Source organism: Eptesicus fuscus, chromosome 13 (assembly GCF_027574615.1).
Source record: "Eptesicus fuscus isolate TK198812 chromosome 13, DD_ASM_mEF_20220401, whole genome shotgun sequence".
NCBI lineage: Eukaryota > Metazoa > Chordata > Mammalia > Chiroptera > Vespertilionidae > Eptesicus > Eptesicus fuscus.
The window spans coordinates 23,451,779-23,474,048 of NC_072485.1; the positions used below are offsets into that span (position 1 = coordinate 23,451,779).

A 22,270-nucleotide genomic window follows, 5' to 3' on the forward strand; every position below is an offset into this window, starting at 1 on the left:
GAGATCTAGTTCCAAATTTCAACTCCATGACTTCCTACTTACCCAACCTTTGACACACTACTCAACCTCCCTGACCTTTAGTTTCCTTACTTATTAAGTGGGGTAGTTATCCAGTCTTCAGACTGTTGTGAGGATTAAAGGAAATAAAATACCTAGGATAGGGCCTCACATTGAAGGCAGTCAATAAACGTTAATTTCTATCTAGACTAATAACAAATGTGTGCACTGCCTGTTGCTAGGCACCATACCTGGGCAAACCCCCGTGGCCAATCCAGAGCCTTGCAGAGGAGTCATAAATATACTCATGAATTAGCATGATAATCCCTTTGTAAACGTCTCAAATAAAAGCCATATTTAAATCATTATCTCCTTTTGAATTGTGTCCCATCCCCACCACATCAGGGCAAATAACCTATAGCTGAATGTGAGCCACAAAACAAAACAAAAGCACTGCTTACATGTAACTTTGCTCCATAAGTGCTCATACACCAGTGGGTTAGCAATATAACTTTAGGTCTAATTTCCATTAAGTTTCATTATAGCCTCTATGCCTTGTTAATCACAAGATAAAACGCTGATATTTAGCTTCCTAAATGCAAGTGGCTACAGGTGTGGTATGATTAAAGTTGGAACAACCCAGCAGAGAGCACAGCCTTAAATAAAAAGAAGATGCTCAGTAAATGTTTTCTGAGTCATATAATTTTGAAATAGAAGATAGGGGCTGCTTAGTTTTCTTACGATGCTTGTCTCCTTATCTCAGCCATGCCCAGATTACTCTTCTCAGCTTGCCTGGACTTCCTGCCCAAAGTTAGTTTCTTGCTCCTACCCTCATCTCTGGGCTCTCCCATACCTTTCAGCCTGTCAGACCCTTGTGGGGATTCTCGTTCTCTGATTTCCAGTAAGAAAAATGCCCCTTTGTCACTTCCTAATCATTCTTCTCCCCACTCCCATAACCTCACATCAAGGACTCTTTGAAGGCCAGCCAGCATAGAGGAGCTGTGTCCCTTGCACGTCCTCACCATTAGGGCACAACAGCCTGCAAAAGGTCACCCCAACTTGTCCACAGCCCTACCAGAGTCCCATCAATGCCTGATTGGCACCTTTCTTTCTCTCCCTCTACCCCCGAGATGCTTTCAACCATCAAAAATGAATACCTTTATGGCTTTTTGACCCATTTTAAAACATGTCCCTCTTCATCTAAGTAAGACACATTCATTATAGAAAATCTAAAAAGTACAACAAAATGTGAAGAAGTAGAAAAGAGCATCACTCTGCTACTCAAATACCACCACGAAGATATAACCTTTATTAACATTTTGGTTTATTTCCCTCGGGCCTTCCCATTATACTTGTATTTTGCTTAACATGATACCACCAGTGTTTCCCATGTCATTCAAACTCTTAAATTTCATTTAATGGCTGCATAATAGTCCATTGTAAGGATATTCCAACATTTACTTAACTGTTTTCCTATAGAGAGACATTTAGGATGTTCATGAGAAGTTTTTTGAAGCAGCAAAATACAGGCTTCTGTTACTGGGGATGGCGTGGAGTGGGGTGTGGCAGAAGAATATCAGCCAATGACGATTTTTCTTCCCCCAGCTGCATGCTTGTATAGGTAGGAGGTACCTTGCTGATGTTTCTAGTGATTCATGAGATTGTTTAGTTTTCTCCTTTTTATGTGTTTTTATTTTTTTTAAGTTCATATGACTTTTATTGTAATTACTATAGTATTAAGTATTACAATACTACTACACAGAAGAGGTAAAAAGTACTATAACTCCCCTATAATTATACCAATGGTTGCTGTCAATTTCATCACTGAAGGTCACAGTAGCTCATCACATTTATTACAACCACACTTCAACTGTGTAAATGGTATGAGAAGCTGCTTAAATTATGAGATTTTTCTCTCCCTTTGGGGCATTATTTATTTTTTATCTATCTTTTTTATTTCAGAGAGGAAGGGAGAGGGAGAGAGAGAAATATACATGATGAGAATAATTGATCAGCTGCCTCCTGCATGCTCCCTACTGGGGTTGAGCCAACAATGCAGGTTTGTGCTCTGACCGGGAACCGAACCATGACCTCCTGATTCATAGGTCGATGCTCAACCACTGAGCCACACCAGCTGGGTTCAGTTTATCTTTTAAAACCCAACTGGAGTTCTACCTCCTTTATAAAGCTTTACCTAATTACTCCTTTTCCTAATTGTTTCTAAGTAATCAATCAGTCTATATGAATTTTCCTTCTCTGGAACTTTTATAAACATATCCTTAAAATTCTTCAATACTTAGAATTTCATCATGTATAACCCACACTACTACTGAAATGATTGAGCTTATTTGCTTTTTTTCCTCCCAAATTCATTTGAAGCATCTTTAGAGAACTGTGTGGTTAAGAGGTCAGGTTCTAATATCAAACAAACTGGGGTTCCCTCATTACTAATGTATGACCTGGTCAAGCTCTTTACTCCTCTGTGCTTTTGTCATTTGTTAAACGGACATAATACCATATTTCATCAATTATAGGATAAACATTTTTCACAATTTAATACAATTGAAGTCAGGATGTGTTTTTCAATCAGTGGCATGTTAAAGTTTAGTTGGCAGCATGTCTTTTTCTTTTTTAAGAAACAGATAAAATAATGATGGACATTATAATCAATGGTATCAGATTTAATGAACTATTGTTAGTGTCTACCTCACTGGGTTATTATAAGGATAAATTAGTTGTGGTTTGTTTTTTTAAATATATAAAGCATAGCACCTGGCACAAGGTTAACATTCAATATGTGTTAACTATTATCACGTCTTACTACATTTTTAGGTCCCTAATGGACCATAGGGCCTCATAAACATTTGGTCATTGGATGAATGATGATCTCATATTGGGAGTGACTAGGTGATGGCTGGAACGCATTAACATTAAGATGAGATCAGAAATGAGCAGAGAAGAGTTGAGTCTGGTGTCCTCATCAGGATGCAGCAGATCTCTGGGGTAACGTACCTGGCTTTGTCATGGACACTTGGAGTCGCTTCCCACTCTCTGTGTTCTCCACACCGTGGGCTGAGATGGAGTAGGGCCGATTGGCTTTGTTCTTAAATATGATCAGGATAGAGTCACCCACCTCAGCATGTATCATTGGGCCTAAAGGCAAAACACAGGTCTGTGTGCATTATCGTTGCTCTTTTCAACACTGAAGTATTTTAAATGTAGGTAGTATTTGGCAAAATAAAATAAATATTAGCTTCTTCATTAGTGTATTTCCTTTAGAGGGCCATATATGTAGTATTAAAGAGCATGTAGTTTTGGCAATTGGACCAATTTGGGCCCAAATCCTGCCTCTTTCACTTACTAGAGAGGCCTTATAGTCAAGGCCTGCCTGAATCTCAACTTCTTCTTCTATAAGATGGGTTTAATGATGCTTTTATCATAGGACTTAATAAGATAATGTATGTGAAGTTCTTATTTCAGTGCATTGAAACACAATAATAAATGCTTAAATTTCTACTACTGCTTAGACATAATCTCCAGGAAAAGCCATATCCACAATATGAAGACTTTCAGTTGTAATCTCCCTGCATGTAACTTTGGTTAAGTCTGAAATTGTTCACTATCTGGTAAATGGATATAATAATAATAATAATAATACAGTAATGTGTATAAAAGGAACCTGAAAGATAAGAACAAAATGTAAGCATTTATATATTGATTTATGATCAATACAGTGATTTCACTAATGCATGTCCAATGCTGTTTCTCAATATTTGGACAGCTGAGATGAGCTCTCTTCAGTCTTCATTTATGCACATTTCTGTTAGAAGCAACCAGCCTGTGTGCCAATGGAAAACAGGGGAAGCCTGTGCCAGCATGACTATGGGATGCCATCGCCCATGCCAGGTGCCTTTTACCTCTTAGTGGCCCAGGCGGTTTGCCCAGCCCCCAACCACGCTGACAGAGCAATACGCACACAGTGGCATTCTTGAGGCACCGCTTTGATGGGGATGGAAACAGACTCCCATTTTGGAAGCACCTGAGACCAGTTCCCTATTTATTCACATTCTTGGGCATTTACTGAATTCTACATTCATGGGGAGAGATATACTCATGAAAGGGAGGTCTGACCACACCTATCCATTCATTACTGATTCAGACCATGGTTTTAATTGATTTTCTGAGAAAGACCTATATATATATATATATCATTTGTTGGACTATTATTATCTTTGGAAGGAAATAGTGCAAATCAGGAAGTGTCTGAAAAAAATGATAAAGCTAGCAAAGAAATTTCTAAGCATATTTTTAAACAGTAAGTTTGGTATAACTACAAGTAGGGCATGTGTATGCCTAAATTAAAAATCACTATTTGTCTATTCATTACCACTTAAATTGCACAGGCTTGCTGCAGTGGTGACAGCAGATGCTTTTGGATTTGTGGCCTGGTGGGTCACAGGGAGCAGTAATGAGCAGTACTGTGCCTGCCCTGTGCCTTTTGTAACTTCAGGATGCACGCGTCTCCCTGAGCTGCAGAAGAGGAGCAGATGGGCCTCCTGCTCCCCTGGCTGAAGGGCTGCAGGACTTGCCTCTGATGGAGTCATCGTTTGTGTCATTTTGCTGAGCAGAACCAAACTGGGGCTCTCTGAGGGGCGACCCAGCTCCCTCGGCAGGACCAGGACCTTTTCTCCGGAGCTCAGCTGACACACACAAGTCTCAAAAGAAGAAACGCTCCCCCCGGGGCTGACTTCATTTAGTGTGACAAGCAAGCTTGTGTGCCAATATTAATAGGTGGTGAAGGTGTGGTGTGGCTGGGTGGGGCATTTGATCATTTATCCAGCTAGCAGCCTTGGGCCCTTATCTTAATATTAAAAAGCACTCCATAAAGTCATGTTAGGCACGTAAGTTACCTTGTGCATTTAAAAATGGGAACGGATTTCAGAAAGTCATCCAGATTAGTCCTCTGCCTTGAGATCACATCTTCACGATGGGATCAGGTTTGGGGATTCTCAGGTGGAGAAAGGAAGGAAGGGAGGGTGGGAGGGAGGGTTAACTAGATGGCAGGGTCAGGCAGGCCCAGGCATCAGACAGGCAGAGTGGCTCTAAGGCCATGGCCCAAATGGAAACCAGGCCTTTCACCCTGAGCACCCCTCTCACATAGGGGCTTCCTCTTTCGTCTGAATTATTTTTATGTGTGTTGTTATGGTCCTGTGCACGGGTAATCGAGGACCTGGAAGAAGTTATGCAAGCGCTCTGTCCATCTGACTATGCGCTGGATGGGCTGCGCACACAGCATGCTCCCTGAGGGTGGGAGGGCAGGAAGATGCAGCACTTGGCTGAATGCAGGCAGGCTACTCTGTTCCTTTCCTCCATTCTCAGGTGTGAATCTAACGGACGTGTGTGTGTGTGTGTGTGTGTGTGTGTGTGTGTGTGCCATACCCAGCAGTTCTAAGTGCTCCTCTCGAGGTGGCCGGGCTTTGATCTCCACAAATTCTCCATCGGTGTATTCCCTGTAAACCACCTTCTTGTACTGAGAGCCAATCCAGTTTTCAGTGTGGTTCATAAATATATCTCCATGTCTGCAAGTCAGAAGCAGCAGAAATTAAAGTTGTTAGACGGTAGAAAAACCTTGAGTGCTTCTGGGTGATGCGGGGTACTCTGGGGCAGTGCTTCCCTAACCTCGCTGCGATTAGGATCATCTCCCTGGGGAGCTGGCCTTTTGGAATCCGAATTTAAAGCACTCAGCGGGTACTGCTGCAAGCAGCCCAGCACTGGCCCATGGCTCACTCTTGGGAGCCATTGCTCCACAGCCCTGCTGGGTGCTGAGTAAGGGCCAGGCTCAGTCAGAGACTCCTAAGGGCCCCTTGCGGTTGTAATTTCCTTCTGGGTAGTAACTACCTCACACACATGCCCACGCACCCACATTCCTCCAGATTTCATATGTTATCATTCTGTTCCTTGGTATGCTTTCCCACTTTGAAAGATCTCAAGAAAGCCTGTGGTTTGAGCATATGCCAATGTACAAATACAGATACAGTTGATTCTCGTTAATCATAGTAGTTATTATGTCCTAGAAAGTCACCACAAACACTGAATTAACAAATACTGAACCACGTTCCTCGGGGAAATACAGGGCTGGGTTCCACCTCACCTTTGGCCACAATATTTCCATCAAGAGATCAATATAGAACCTTGTTTTACGGGTGTTTCTGTTTAAACACATCTTATTTACTATATACTTCTGATTCATTAACACTGAATTCACAGCTAACAGCCCTGTCACTCAGGCCTGAATGAAGCTTGTCTAACACAAATATTTCCTCTGTAAGGCCTCTTGGGCATTCAGATACTGTTGGGGGAAATTTTAAACAGCGAAATCACCAATAAAAAGCATTAAAATGGAAAAAAACAAAGTGTTGCTAAATAAACGACAAATAGAACATTTGTTTACAGCATAAGATTGGAGACAAGAAGGCAGAGCAAGGTCTTGCTTGACATGAATATCAGGTGACACAAAATTGTTGCTGCCTTATGCATATCTGCAAATGTTCTCAAAGGCACCACAAGAATTTATTGGGGGGGGGGGTCACAAATAAATTTTAGTGAACAGGCGAATTCACAAATGTGGAACCCACCAATAATGAAGACTGGCTGTATACTTAATCTATCACCAAGATAGACCATCACAAAAGATTTTTAAAAATCTATCAATTTTATCTCTAAACTATGGCGATACGTGAAGCTGCCCACACTTCAATCTAAGCCACCCGCATTAACTGGAATTGTTCCTAATCATCCTCCTGCCAACTACACTCCTCCCATTCCTCTATGCTCTCCACTGCAGACAGTGATCCTAAACAATACATTCAACCAAGTCGGCCCTTGTGGAAAGCCTTTTTATGGCTTCCCACTGCCAAACTCTTTAAATTGGCTCGCATGCCACCACTTCACTATCTGCCTCTGCCAGCCTCCCAAACCTTGTTTCCCATCACTGGCCCTCACATACTCTATGCTCAGGTCATTCTAAACACTCACTCTTTAAAAAGAGAAAAGTTTTTATTGAGAGAGAGGAAGGGAGAGGAAAGGGAGAGAGAGAAACATTGATGTGAGAAACATTGATTGGCTGCTTTGTGCATGCCCCCTATGGGGATCAAGCTCAAAACCTGGGCGTGTGACCCAACCGGGAATCGAACCGGCTACCTCTTGGTGCATGGGACCATGCTCAACCACCTTAGCCACACCAGCCAGGGCTAAACATTTACTCTCTTGAACACCACATGCCCTCTCCACCTCCAGGCCTCCCAGGTGCTGTTCCCTGGGCCAAGAGTGCAGTTCCTGCCACTTCAATTTGTTTACTCCTCATGTTCCTGGTCGAAGATTTCTTCCTCCCAGAAGCTTTCCCCAACCACTTACCCTATCCCCCTCTCTCCCCTACAGCGGGCTGTGTGCTCCTGTTGTGAGTTCTGGCTGCACTCTGCACTTCCCTCCCATAGTGATTGCCTCACTCAATGTTCTTGTCCTAATGTCTTCCCCATGGACCATCAAGTCTGTGTGAGAAGGACCTTGTCTGCCCTTCTCAGCACGGTTTCACCAGCACTTTGCACAATGCCTAGCACACAGTAGGTATTTAACAAATGCACATTTACCTTCTACCCTACACTGTATGCTTTCCAAGGAAGGGACTTTTTTTCTACTTTTATTTTCCAGGTGTCACAGTAACATTTGTGGTAGTGACAAGCACAGACTCTGGAGCCACGCTGTGCTGTTTTCAGCTTTTTTTCCCCTGCAAATGGGGTGATAATAATGTGTCTAGCTCCCAGGATTGGTGTGAGGATTATATGAGATAAGATCTGTAATGCACTGAGTCTGACACTTATTAAGCACCATGTAAGCACTTGCTCTATCATTATCTCTTTAGGATGTCCTGTGTGATGCTGAGTCAAAGCTGATCAAGTGTGTTGTGAGGGTCATACCAGGTAGTTTGTAAAAGCCCTAGCAAAATGCCTGGATCACGGTGGGTGCTCAATAGATGGTGGTTATTATCTTGAATCCCAGGTTAGTTACATTATCTGCATGTCAGTCAGGAATACTAGGAATTCAACTTTATTTCTCCATAGCAATTGAACTTCTGTTTTCAAATTCCCTCCCCCTGCACAAGCCCTGGCATTGTGCTGATGGCCCCATTTTCGCCTTTTGGGACCCAAGGCTCTCCCGGTGTGTCCTTAGGAAGCCCCAGGGAAAGACTTCCTGTACCCAGTGGTGGTTTGAAAAAACAGATGTGTCCCATGCGATGGCCTTGGGTCAAAGGGCAGAGGAATAGCAACTGGGGTATAGAAGGGGCCTTTGATCCTGGGTTCCTATTGACAGGGGTACCACAGAGGTGCCACTAGGGGAACTTGTTTCATGTCTGTTCTGTTATTTTATCTACAAATTGTTTGTACTTTGAACATGTGAGCATGCTCTCATTTTACTTCGCTTTTATCTATTTATTTGTTCATGGGCAATATCCAGAGTGGCAGGGGCAGAGTGCAAGTACACTCAGCACCTGCTCTCCTTCTGTATAACTCGGGAGACAATCCCAGAGGAATGAAGCTAGGACTTCCTGCCAGCCCAGAGGGATGGGGGATGGGAGTCCGGGTCTTAATACTGAAATTACACTGAGTTTCAAGAAAATAAGGAAGGCCATGTATCTTACACACTCGTGAGCTAAAATTGTACATGCAACACAATTATTTCTTTAGTTACGGCAGCCGTGTAAAGGAATAATCGTTTTTAGAAAAGGCCAGATTAGCATTCATTCCCATTCCATTGCACCGACATCCGTTCTTAGCTTGTGTGGGCAGCACGGGTTTTGCAGGAGAGGGGTGTCTGGTTTAACAAATGGGTTGGTGAATAACTGAATGAATTTATTAAGTCGTCTTGTCCCCGAGGCAAATCTTTTTAAAATGTAGATTCATTTTGTTTCTTCAGTTATCCATAAGGTGGCACTGTTATACTCTCTTTTCCAGGAGTCTGAACCCTCAAAACAGAGGTCAACAAGGTAGAAGAGAAACGTCCTATTGGGTCAGGAACAGCTGTGCGTAGAGGAGTTTGTGTGCGGCCTAGCCTTAGGGGAGAAGTATGAGGAGTGTGGAGGGGAGGGGAGAAGGAAGGATGATAATAAAGAACCAAGAGGACAGGGGCACCGAAGTCAACATGTCCTGCTATTTGTCCTTCAAAAGGTCTGTGTTCAATTCCAGCTCGGCCAATGACCAGTCGGGCGATTTTAACTCTCTGCACGGAACTCTCCGAGTCTGTATCTGGGGGGCAGTGATAGCCAAACAGAGGGAAGTTGAGAAGTGGGGGGAGATGAACTTTGGGGGAGAAAGTCTGCAGGTCTGAGCCTGACACAGGCCTCTCTACCTTGTCTGACTCTACCGCAGTGCGTCCTGGGGGCTTAGGAGGACCAGGGCTCACCAGCCCGCAGGGGCCGGAGCCTCGCTGAGGCTTTGCTGCTTAGCGTGGCTGACAGCGCTTTCAGGCGAAGATCAGTCCCTCGGACTTCCTGGGTCCAGGGCCCCGTAGAGGAGACCTGCTCCTCCATCCTCCACTGGCCTTTCTGCCTGCTGCTGGGTTGCCTCCCACCCGGGTCAGCACTTGATCAGTGGCAACCCCCCCTCCGGCCCCCTTCCTCGCGGTCCTCCATCTACAGCAGTCCATCCTCTCACCGGCGTCTACACCCTCCCTGCCGCCCGCTGCACCTTTTGTCTTCTCAGTCCCACGATCACTGGGATCTGCCCCGGCCCCTAAATCCTTTCGCTCTAGACGCTCACTCAAAGTCACTTTCAGCCCTGACCGGTTTGGCTCAGTGGCTAGAGCGTCGGCCTGCGGACTGAAGGGTCCCAGGTTCGATTCCCGTCAAGGGCATGTACCTTGGTTGCGGGCACATCCCCAGTGGGGGTGGTGCAGGAGGCAGCTGATCGATGCTTCTAACTCTCTCTTCCTCTCTCTCCCTCTCCCTCCTCTCTGTAAAAAATCAATAAAAAAATATTCAAAGTCACTTTCATTCGTCCCAGCCTGGCGGAGGTGGACAGAGCCCGCCCGCGAGTGTCCTCCAAATGACCTCAGGCGCCCTTCTCGGGATGGAGACGGGCAGCTTCCTTCATCTTTTGTGCTCACAGTAAAAGTCTCTGCCAACACTGTGCGGGCAAAAACCAGGGCGTCCTTAGGTTTCCACATTTGAAAAAGGTCTACAAGCGCATGTGCAATCCCACCCAAGAGACTTGGCGGCTTCGCCCGCGGTACCTTTCCCCTCCTGCGTCCAAGTGCTGCTTTTCGAACTCCCAGTTTTTGTTAGGGGCATAATCCCATTCTACCTCTTCAGCGGCGACGTAAAAGGTTCTTATCATCCCGTACGGCTGCTCGGAGGGGTCCTTGTTGCCGCAGCTGCTGACCTCGTATATCTGATTCATGCCTCTCGTGAAGTGGTGCATGGTGGAACAGAACACCCTGAAAATACCTGGAAGAGAAACGGCTTGGCAGTGGGTGTGGTGGTCGGTTGTGGGTTTTGTTGCTGTTCTTGGTTTGGGTTTGCTAGCAAACTTACATATGTTATCCCAAAATCAATAACCGGGAAGGTAGATTTTTTTAAAAATGTCAACTTTATGTAGTATTTCAAAATCTGTCCCCCAGGGAGAAAAATTACTTGGAGTATATTTACTTAGGGGGGCGGGGGAGATACCTTCTGAAATTCATTTGCAACGGAAAAATAAAACTTGTGAAGTTGCTGCCGAGAAGTGATTTACCTGGGTCTTCCCTGTTGTGCACACCTGTTAGAAGATAGCACTCCTGGAAAATCACAGCTGGGGATGATTATCTTAGCCCAGCCCAGCTGAAGCAGAACTAATTACCTGTAAGATTAATATCCTAGACAAAGTTCAAATGAGGACACATTTCTGAAGCCATGTATTTGCCCTAAAGGGTTTCATAAACTATAAAGCACAATACACATATAAGGTATTATTAAAGCCAAACATACTACTTCATTAAGCCTTTGAGCCAACGAGATTCTCATTACCAATGATAGGTCTGCATTATGCCAGATGAAAAGCAAAAAATAAAAAGTCAACTAGATTTCCCCACAGAGGGCCAAAATTCATGTATGATTGAGATTATGTGATTTTTAAAATGAATTTTCTAGATGCATTAGCATCAGGTAGATGTATGTTAATTGAACTCGACATAAAGTCATATAAAACAAAATTGTTGGAAGATATTTACTGTTAGTAAAATTATTAGATCAATAAATCTTCTCTTCCTCTAGTAGAGTCTGTTCTTAGGGGTGAGTAATTACTGTAGCTTTCATTATCTATGATGCACAGAGAGAATTTTTATCATGCTACACTTGTGTAAATACTGACAAATTATCCCTTCAGGATGAGCAAAAATTGTTGGTTCAGTGGCTACCTTAGAACCCCCAAGCCTCTGGTGAGTACCTTCGTGAGGAAGAGACTCTGTGAAACCACAAGGGAAAGCACCTGTGAGGTCAGACTTGGAAAGAGCTTCTTCTGCTTATGTTGTGTTCACCATGTTTTTCAGTAGTCAAGGAATTATCTTCTCTCAGAACAAAGAGGAGTTTATGGCCTTGTTTGTGGTGATGGTTTCAGAGATGTACACTTATCTCCAAACTAGTTCATTTGTAGATATTAAATGTGTACAGCTTTTTGCATATTAATCATACCTCAATAGAGTGATTTTAAAACAAAGAAAAAGAAAATGTTTGAGTTGCAGACTATCGTCTACTTTGCCCATGTTTGGGGCACTCTTTTTGGCTGATAGACGAGGGACAGGAATTGGTGACATGACCAAGCTTTTAAGCAGCCACAGATTTATACTTACCACCAAACATAAACCGGAAACCATTGTCATGAAGCTCTTTAGAAGCCTGTAGAGCACATGAGTAATACTCGTGGCATGTAATAAATAGCCATGTCTCTAAAATTATCCCAGGCAGCTCTAGCTTTGAATGTCTGTTTCAATGGATTAAAACTATTTGGCAATTCTCTCCCCTCCTCTTTTTGGTTTTGGAGTATATTAAAAACAAAATTCATTGTGCCCAAGGCATCCCTTGGTTTGGGTGACTCATAATTGAACAATCTCATTAATATAGAAAGGTTGAATACTAGATGTTTACAAGGCACAGATTATGGAGTTCCTACTCTCAGGCAATTATTGGGCAAAAGTTTTGAAACCCAAACCTCAAGTTCTTAACCAATGGCCCCAGGAGGCACCTACACTGCAGTTTCAGTGTTAATTAAAGAAGTAAACATCCATTCATGAAGGAGGCAGAGTTGGCAAGAACTCATCTTGAGTATCATATTGGTTTCTCTTCAAAGCTAATGAAAATGTTGGATGTAGAAACATGTTGAAAGCCCATAGCACTTGCTATCCCTACTTTCCATGCAACAGCAAGCATATGTATTGCTCTATATCTCTTATAAAAGTTCCTTGAGTATTTAATTGGCTTAGGAGTCTCTAAAAGAAGAGATGGGTGCAGGCACTTCAATGGGCCTTCCATGGACTTCAGGCCCAGTGCAGCTTATCCTCTGGGGAAACCAAAGGTGCCCAACAGAATAAAAATAGACAAGCCCCCAAATAAGTCATCAAAAGGGAAATTATCAATCTCTAGAGAAGGCAGACCAGGCCATGTCCATAACCTAGAAGCACCCACTGGGCTGTCCATACCTGGTAAGATGCTTCAGAGCAGCAACTAAAATGATGTTTGTGGCCCTAACCGGATTGGCTCAGTGGATAGAGCATCAGCCTGTGGACTAAAGGGTCCCAGGTTCGATTCCAGTTAAGCGCACATGCCTGGGTTGCAGGCTTGATCCCCAGTGTGGGGTATGCAGGAGGCAGACAATCAATGATTCTCTCTCATCATTGATCTCTCTTTCTCTCTCTCTCTCTCTCTCTCTCTCTCTCTCTCTCTCTCTCTCTCTTTCTCCCCCTTCCTCTCTGAAATCAATAAGAAATATTAAAAATGATGTTTGTGGTTAAAGAGAAAAAAATGTATTCTTTCTCGGTGCTAAATTGTTCATGGATATGAATCAAGAGCATGCTTGTAGGATTTGTGCAGCAAGGTCATTTAGAGGACTCCCACTTCAGCTTTGTGGATGTTATTTTAGATGCTTCTCCTTTGTCCTTTACACTATATGTTTGGAATAAAACAGGATTCTCTGATTCTAATCAAGACTGTACCTCTTTCTACACGCCCTGAAGTGCCCAAATTTGACGAATGTCTTCTGAGGAAGGACCTTAAGAGTATATGTCTGAAGTTAGAAACTTGGTCACCTGAGATGGCTCTGCCACGTTTTACCTGCGTTGTCCGGCTGCATGAACGCTGTTGTAGACATGTGAGGAAACAGGGCCAGGGTGTCACGGTGAGTGCCTCGTAGGTGGATGGTGTTGCCTTGAAAATAAACTCCGTGCATGTCGGTGTCAGTGCCCATTCCAATCATATGCCAGGAAACTCTATCCTTTTTGCACATGTTAAGGCCTGGCTGGTTGCCATACATATATCCATTAATAGCTAAATGGAAGGAAAGACATAGTCAGAGCCCACTATAATTTGATAGAAATACTCAAAACACATCATCTTAGTGAAAACTTATCAATATGCATGGGGGTGGGGTGTTCAAGTGTTCAAACTCTTTACAGAAGATCCTTATTATCAGAGAATAATAATACTGGGGAAAATTCATGGTGAATCAATTTCAAATGGAAACTGAAATGAACAATGAATAATAAAAATATACGAAAACTGTGAAAATGTTATATGTAACAACATATACACAAGGGCATGCATGAATTACAAGAATTAGTAAGGAATAAATCAGGTTGTGTTCTGGCATCCTTTTTTCTGATAAGATTGTTTGATGATTAACATATCTTTCATTTTCAATTTTAGTTTTACAGATTATAAAGAGGATCGTCCTTGTAAAAATATTTATGGACTTTATCAATTTCCCCAAAGTCTTCTCTAAAACTTTTAAATATATATATATTTTTTTTATTGATTTTTACAGAGAGGAAGAGAGAGGGATAGAGAGTTAGAAACATTGATGAGAGAGAAACATTGACCAGCTGCCTTCTGCACAACCCCTACTGGGGATCGAGCCTGCAACCATGGTACATGCCCTTGACTGAAATCAAACCCGGGACCCTTTAGTCCACAGGCCGACGCTCTATTCACTGAGACAAACCAGTTAGGGCTTCTCTAAAACTCTTGATATGAAAATCATTTTCTTTTGAGATTCTTATCCTGTCATCTCCCTTATAAAATGTCTCTTTCTCAGTTATTAATTCATATAATTTTGTCAGATCCTTATTTGTCAATGCTTTGCATTTCATTCTAGAAGATATCAGACATTCCTTTACTGACTTCATGGATCCTGCATCATTTGAAAGATTTGCAATTAATTGACATTATATTGGCTGTTGTGTCAGTGGAGAGGAATTTTGGGGGGGGTTGGGGGGGTGTTGAAGAGGAACACTAAGTTTATAAGAAGGTAGTCTTTGGGTAAATAAGTTTGCCTTATGGTAACTTTTCCTATCTCAGTAAAATAATTGAAAGAACTTAGAATACTTCTTACTTAGATATGAATACCACTGTATCTTCAGAAATGCAAACTGTTTTTATCTTTTACATCAACCCCAAAGTATTGATAGTGGCTACCTGGAGCAGTGCATATCTCAGATATCTAAGATTATTAGTAGAAATTCCAAGAAGCCCTGGGACTTCTGAGAGGGAACATCTCATTTTCTAAAAAAAGAATCTTTGATCATGCTTTGCAAATAAATTATCTAAATCTTGTCCACTGAATATCAAAGAGATATCATTGTAATAACTTAGTCCTTGGCTGGCTGGTAAAGAATCTTCTCTTGCTCAGGAACTCTACTTTAATGGCTCTCTTTCTGGAACATTCATTCATTCATTTGTTCATTCATTCAGCAAACATCTTCGAATATAGACTATAGAATAGGTGCAATGCAAAGCATTGTATACCATGTGAGGTACTTTCTCTTTGGTATTGTTACCACCTTTCTGCCTCCCACTCCATGCAAGCAAGACTGGAGAGATAATTTAATTCACAATTAATGCAAAATTTAAATTAAAATACATGATTTTCCTTGAACTTTGCTTTTAAAATGACACAGTCTGCATGTCCAAAATAGGAAAACATATTCACATTGCCAAACCAGGATGGCGCTGGATTTGACATGGCCCATGAGGTTGTTGAATGTTTTCTATATACAGGCCTCTCTTATGATAAACTTCATTTGCCACTTACCTTCTCCACTAAGGAATTGCTATGTTTCCTCATTTCTAGTTTTAGTTGCCCCCCCCCCCACCCCCCGCTTTTTTTTTTTTATTGGCTACTAGGCAGATTGCAAACAAACTTTGTATTGAGTTATAAAAAAGTTTTTTGTAGATGATAATGAAAATGCGTTACTCCATGCTTTCTATTGGCCCAAGAGGAAACTGTTGTAATGGAGCATCCAGGACCTTAGGAGTCTGTGAGCTGGGTGCTGTGAGTCACTTGGAACCTTGGACTTCCTTGTGGGGGAGGGAGATTAAGGGCTGCTTTGTTATTTTCTCATAATGTTTTAAAGGCAATAAATAGATGTTATCCTGGGTCCTAAGACAAGCAGTTTAGCACCTTTATCTATCTTACAGTGTTTGTTTTAGATTCCTTTCCCTCCTCCCCTCTTCCCCCCCCCCCCCCCCCGCCCCCGCTTGCTTTTTTTTTTTTTTTTTTTCTGCACACTCTTGTAGGCATTTGAGTTTGGACTCTTGCAGGGAAGGTGAATTAAGTAATTCCTCCTAAATGAAGATCTGGAATAGGAATGGCTAGAATTTTACAAATTAACCCTTTAGACAGACACACATACAACTTGATAAGAACTCCTTTGCTATGTAGTGATTACCTCCAGTTATCACTGGGGTTATCAGACTTAATGCTGTTATCACGAACCAAGGGGGGGGGGCATTTTGTCAGTGATTTTATACAATTAAGATGCACTGTGACCTTTGCAAGTTCTAATTTTGTGTTGCTTCATCTAAGGCTGACGAAGTGTTTTAGAAGTGTTACTTAAGGTCACAACCTCTCTGGAAGATAGTGAGGGTTCACTATACCTTGTGAGGCTAAAGCCATGAACTAATTTACTCGTCCAAGAACAATACCCAAGACACCAAAGACTAAGATAGTTAAAGCATGCCAAACGTTTTCACTTCAAACGCAACGACGCCTTTTCTTTACAGGGGAAAAGTCATTTTTCATACCATGCATCCGATTGGACTTCACAAACTCTTTGTCCTCTTTGTCAACACTGAAGGGGCGCAGGGTAAACTTCTGAATGTTTTCATCAAGATACCGACTCAGATTCTCATCAAAGACTGTGAATAGTAGGTAAAATTCCTTGTCTATTCCTTTCTACAGAGAAGAAAGAAATGAATATATGAAAAGTACAGCTTGGAGAAATTCTTAGCTCGGTTTCACTTTCAAAGATAACACGAAGTAAACAAGAATCCGCCTCAGCCATAGATGTACGGGGTAATTTTGTAAATCGGGATTCTGAGGATGATTCTGATAAATTTATTACACTCCCCCCCAAAATTCGTCTTTCTCATTTTATCCTGCTCCTTCCCCAGGTGGGAAATAAGGCCCTGCTCGGGAGACTTTCTACCTGTGGTACTGCTGTTGTCAGCTGGTCCTCACTGTCTTACTCTCCTGACCATGGCCTCAGCCTCTCTCTCTCTCTCCCTGGTTTCATGCCCTCATACTCACCCCCTGCTTTACTGCAACCACGCTTACACCAACCTTGCTCATTCCCCCCTCAGGGCCTTTTCATGTGCTGTTCTCACTGCCTAGAAGGTTCTCCCAGGTTTTGCTTGGGTCACTCCCTAACTCCATCCAGTTCTCTGCACAAAGGTCACCTCCTCAGGGTGCCCTACCCTGATACCCTGTTTAAAACAGTCACTCACCTTCCACCCTGCCTTCAAACATGCTCACTTTACCTTACTTTGCTCTTCATAGCACATTTCTTTACCTTAAATTATATCTTGTTTATAAACTTATCTTTTTCTCACTGCAATGTAGGCCTTGTAGGAACATCCTAGGTTCCTCTCTGTATCCCCAGCTCAAAAAAAAAAAAAAAAAAAAAAGTCTGGAAAAGCAAGCACCCAATACATGTTTGTGAGTGAAATAATGAATTGAGTTAATCCATGAGACTTCGCTATATTATGTTAACTTGAGTTGACCTTGAAGGGATTACGGATTACTTCCCATTGTGTATATTCCTAATCCTTCTATTTGAGCATATCTGACCACAAAGCATCTCAAATTTATGGAATATGCTTTTCTTTAACGCTGAAACAGAGAGGTGACTGTATTTTCTGTCCCTCAATTTTCTGTCTCCTTTCCCTAACATGCTCCTATCTAATCCACCCTTCATCCTGCTGCCTGCTCCAGAGAGCTCCTCAGCAATGCCATCCGATCACATCTCTTTCCCTCTTAAACTGGACAATACAACCTAAACTCACAGTGACCTGGTCCCTGCCTGCCTGGACTGCCCCATCTCCTGGCCCTTCCCTCCTGGCACTTAGACCAAAGAGAGGTCTAGCTTCTCGCACCAATCTGAACGTGCTGTGTTCTGGAGGTCTCTGTCCTTCATGCATGTACTCCGTAACTTTGATGGTCTGCCACCCTAATGCAGCCTCAAGGGCCAGCTTAGCTGTCCTATCTCTGTGACGCTTTCCTAACACCCTATGGAAGATGTGGATACTGCTTGCTTTACGCTCATACTGTACCTGTACACTTAACTGCTTTAATTGCATGGTGTTTTAGCAGGCAGGAATTTAAGATAATGGGCTATAGAAAGAAACAATGTAGGCCTGAAATTTTTCAAAATAAAATATAAAAATGTGAGGGGAGCAAAGGGGCCACAAGTATATTTTTAAAGATTATGGATTATGGAAGCAGGCAGGCCTAGGTTCTAATGCCATTATTTTTTTTTCATGATTTTATGTAACTGGACTGACCATAAATGGTATTTGGCTTAGGTAACAACTCCCAGAGAATACTTATAAGACGCTTCTAGCAAACCTCAAAGTTACCATTGAATGGATGCAACAGGGACAAAATCAGAAGTACCTAACAAAATGTTTCTGGCACACTATGTTTTTGGTTCAGGTATTTAGCTAATAGAAAGCAGGGTAGTGTATTGATAAAAGATCAAAGTTGGATGCTCAAAGTTCCAAATTCTGCTGACTATCACTACTTACTAGGTGTGTTTCCTGTAATATCATTCAACGTCTCTGAGCCTCAGTTCCTTCAGCTTTAAAATAGGGATAGTCATTCTGCTTTGCCTTATATGATTGCTGGGGATCAGTATAAATATTCAGTCTTATTGCACAAGCATTATTGAGGGTCATTCAGAGGGCCATGGACACATTGAATCTCAGATAGACATTTCCAGGATTGGTCCTTTGCACAGGGAAATGAGAATGTGAGGCGGACCAATACATTTTATGTCCTGTACCTAGAACTTCCTTTAAGCCCAGAAGTGGGTCCATACAATGCAAGCATTATAAATATACCATTTAAATAAATAGTCTTGCTATTTTTGATTGGTGAAGTAATTTCAAATGGTTAAATGACTGGACTTTCCTCTTTTCATCAGTGTATTTAATAGCATGCAGACATGGCTTGGGATGCTATGTTTTGCCACACTAACCAGTGCAACCATCCAAGCCTCTAAGGTGTACTTGCCAGAAGTTATGTACATGTTTCTTGTCCTTTCAGCCAGAGTGATTAACTTCCAGTTTGTAGTTAATTAGTGAGGAGTTAACAGTGGTTCTCACTCAGCCCTGGCTGCTCATTGAAATCACCTGGAGATTCTGATGGATTGGTCTGGAACACATGAAAAAAGATGTTTAAAAGCTCCCAGGTGATTCCAATGGGTGGCCAGGTTTGAGTAACCTTGTCCAAGAAGAAAGGATCCCAATTTGCATTTTGTGTAATTTTAAAGGATTCTAGAATCAAAGCAATGCACAGGGAGAGACCCACCAAACTCCAGCCAACAAGCAGAAATCCTGGGTTTCTGGGTGGGCATCTGTAACTCAGGAAAGTCAGATGTAAATTTACAAAAAAATAAAATTCCCATTGTGTAGAAGTCAATTTCAAGAGGAAGAAGGGGGAATTGCTTTTTGTAACCAACTCTGTATTATGATCTAATCTCTAACCATATTACTGATTTTTCATACATACAACCCTGAGAAGAACTTGGTAACATTTGTTGACTTACCTGTGTCCCATCAGCATTGAGAGCACCTTTTTTACAGACTAGCAAAGGCCCTACAAGGCCAGCGCTAGTGTCCTTGATTGGCTCAACTGCTGAGAAGTAAAGGTAGGTCAGACAGGGAGGGTCACCAGCTGTTGGGCTTACGCTTTCAGGCACTGTCCATCTGTACGTGAAGGTTTCACCCGGCTTAACATGTGCCCCTGGTTTCACAAATCCTGAGGAAATAAATGAAACAATTACTCGAAGCAACAACCAGGAACATTATTAAGCTTGTCAGATTGGGTCTTCCAGCCCAAGGTGTCTCTCTCTCTGATATGTTTTAAAGAAGGATAGTTGATTTTGCTTATGTATCTATCAAGGGAAGCTACTGCCACAGTCTTAGGTTTCATGAGACAGAAGCTTCTATCAAAGGATTGTCTTCTTCATAGATTACATTTGTTATTTTCATAGATGCTACTCTTACTCAAATACCAGCTTTAGCATATATTTAAAAAGTGATAGTTGCCCATTTAGCAATTAAATGTAGCCATAAAATATTACTGAGTGCCTTCTATGTGGAATATATTACATTTGGCCCAGCAAAGTATATCCCAAAAAGTTAAGCAAAGGCCTATCTTTAAAGAGTTTAAAATCTTGAAGGTTGAACTAGGAAATAACCCAAGTAACTATAAGAAAAGTTCAAGGCTGCAAGGCTGATCTGGGATCCAAACCCAGGGCCGTTCAATTCTAAAGACTGTGCACTTAATCCTCACATTACATGGCAATGAACACATTGAATCTCTCCTGCTAGACAAAGCCACTCTGCATATTGTCTAGGGCTTTGCAAAAAAAGGTGCCCTATAAGTTTGCTGAGTTAAACAATAGAAAATATAGACATTTGGGTTGTCACTTTTTTTTTTTCTGGACACATACAAAAAGTCATTGTGAGCATTTTAACCAAGGAAGAGAGTGCAGGTACAGGAGATACTGCAGCAGGGAGGGCGAGGATGGGCCTAGGGAGGAGGAATTCTCTCTCCATTCCTTCGTCCTCTATCCTCCTCATCTTCACCACAAAGCCAGCTCTGGATAGGCCTGGCCTCACCCTGGGACATGAAGAGGTAGCCCAGGCAGCCATGATATCAGCTGCAGCGATGGAGAAGGCTTCCGAGGAGACCCGGAGTTTCCCAGGAGCAGTGTCATGAAGGGAAGGACACTTCCTGCAGCTGCTGGGCAGAAGCTGCCTCCCTTACATACAGAGAGCCTGTGTCACCTACTCTGTGATGGGGAGAAGCCATCGATGATGATAAGCACATAATACAGTTTTAAATAAATATTTTGGCCCTAGCTGGTTTGGCTCAGGGGATAGAGTGTCAGCCCGCTGACTGAAGGGTCCCGGGTTCGATTCCAGTCAAAGGCAGTTACATTGGTTACAGGCTTGATCCCAGGCCCTGGTTGGGGCATGCAGAAGGCAACCAACCGGTGTGTCTCTCCTCTCTCTCTCTCTTTCTCTCTCTCTCTCTCTCCCGCGCCCCCTTCCTTCCACTCTAAAAATCAATGGAAAAATATCCTTGGGTGAGGATTAACAAAAAAGTAAAATAAAATAAATAAATAAACAAATAAATGTTTTGTTGGTAGATTTGGAGCGAAGACCATGTATAAAATTTTGATTTAATGAAACATTTCCCCCCTCATCCTTCACCCACAGAATTCCATGTAACCTGCAGCAGAAAAGTTATTCACCTTAAAGAAGTGGGGGTGACTGTGAAAGTGGCTTGCTTTGAGATTTATTACATTACTAAGGGGGGAAAAAAGGAATTAACATTTCCTAAGAACCTACTGTGGGCCAGACTCCGTCCTGAATTCTCTGCATTGCTTCCCCAAGCCCTGTGAGTTGAGTGCCATTATCTGCATTTGATGGGTGAGAAGAATAAGGTTTAGAAAGTAGAAATAACTGCCCAAGCTCACTGAGCTGGTAAGTGAAGGGACCAGGATTGGAACCTGTTCTGTCCAGTTCTAAGTCCTTCGCATACTCATCCTGTTTCCTCCCTAAGCTGAGGCCGAGACTTACCATCTATGTTTGGGGCTGCATCAGAGGCCTTGTCATAGACCACGCCATGCGGCAAAATACTGTAGACTTTGTCAGCTTTGTTGGCAAAGGTCACTAACAGGGTATCGCCCACCTCTGCCCTGATGACTGGGCCTGAAAAATACCAACAAGAGAAGAGAGAAGAGGATGAAAATAGAGAGACGTGAATATAGGCAAGAGAAGAAGAGTCATTCCAAGTAGATGCACATGCCTGCTAAAACATCTCCCCTCCCCCATTCAAAACATGCCGGATGGTTTTACTCTACCAAGAATTCCAAGATGGGCTTCTGCCTCAGAGAGTCTCTTTCTTCGCGTGAAAGTTGCATCAACATACTCTATATATTGAGCCTTCCAATATTTTCCTCCTATTCTGTTGTCCCCTTGGGTGAAGTAGAGCTCAGAGTCACTGTGGAGAGAGTAGGAACCTGACTGAGAACACATCTCTGATATCCACCACAACTGCCTTCAATATGGAGCTTGGTTTTATGATCTTTAGTCCATTCACACACCCATCTCCCAAGAAACAACAAAACAGGCTTCAACCAAGTTCCCAGGAACAGTCAGCCTTAAAAGTCGTCAGAAGCTGGATGATGTGCAAACTCATTTCTCTCTTAGCCACTGAACTTTCTTCCCCAAAGGTCCAGCAACTGAAGAAGAAGGCACAGGTAACTCCTTCCTTACCGGTACTGGAGTCCCAGAATGGTGTCCTACAAAGTAACAAAGAGCTAACTGGTTTCTTTGCAGAATAAGCAAACCCTCTCTCTCTTGCTGATGTCAATATGAATATCTCTGCATATCGTAAGCTCTTTGATATCTGGCATGATTAAGGAATGGAGTGTCTAGGTAATCAAATTGTCTAATTAATGG

General features: G+C 42.5%; 1 protein-coding gene across 1 annotated transcript in view; it reads right to left on the minus strand.

Annotated features, from left to right (window-relative positions):
- Window positions 1-22,270, minus strand: part of HEPHL1 (hephaestin like 1) — a 56,348-nt gene that overhangs the window by 6,708 nt on the left and 27,370 nt on the right. The window contains exons 7-14 of the mRNA XM_008149172.3: window positions 21,670-21,809; window positions 21,386-21,517; window positions 19,342-19,553; window positions 16,319-16,469; window positions 13,352-13,564; window positions 10,282-10,495; window positions 5,437-5,576; window positions 3,010-3,150 (exon numbers count right to left, since the gene is read on the minus strand). Coding sequence (XP_008147394.2) covers window positions 3,010-3,150; window positions 5,437-5,576; window positions 10,282-10,495; window positions 13,352-13,564; window positions 16,319-16,469; window positions 19,342-19,553; window positions 21,386-21,517; window positions 21,670-21,809 — 1,343 coding nt within the window. The remainder of the gene's footprint in view (window positions 1-3,009; window positions 3,151-5,436; window positions 5,577-10,281; window positions 10,496-13,351; window positions 13,565-16,318; window positions 16,470-19,341; window positions 19,554-21,385; window positions 21,518-21,669; window positions 21,810-22,270) is intronic.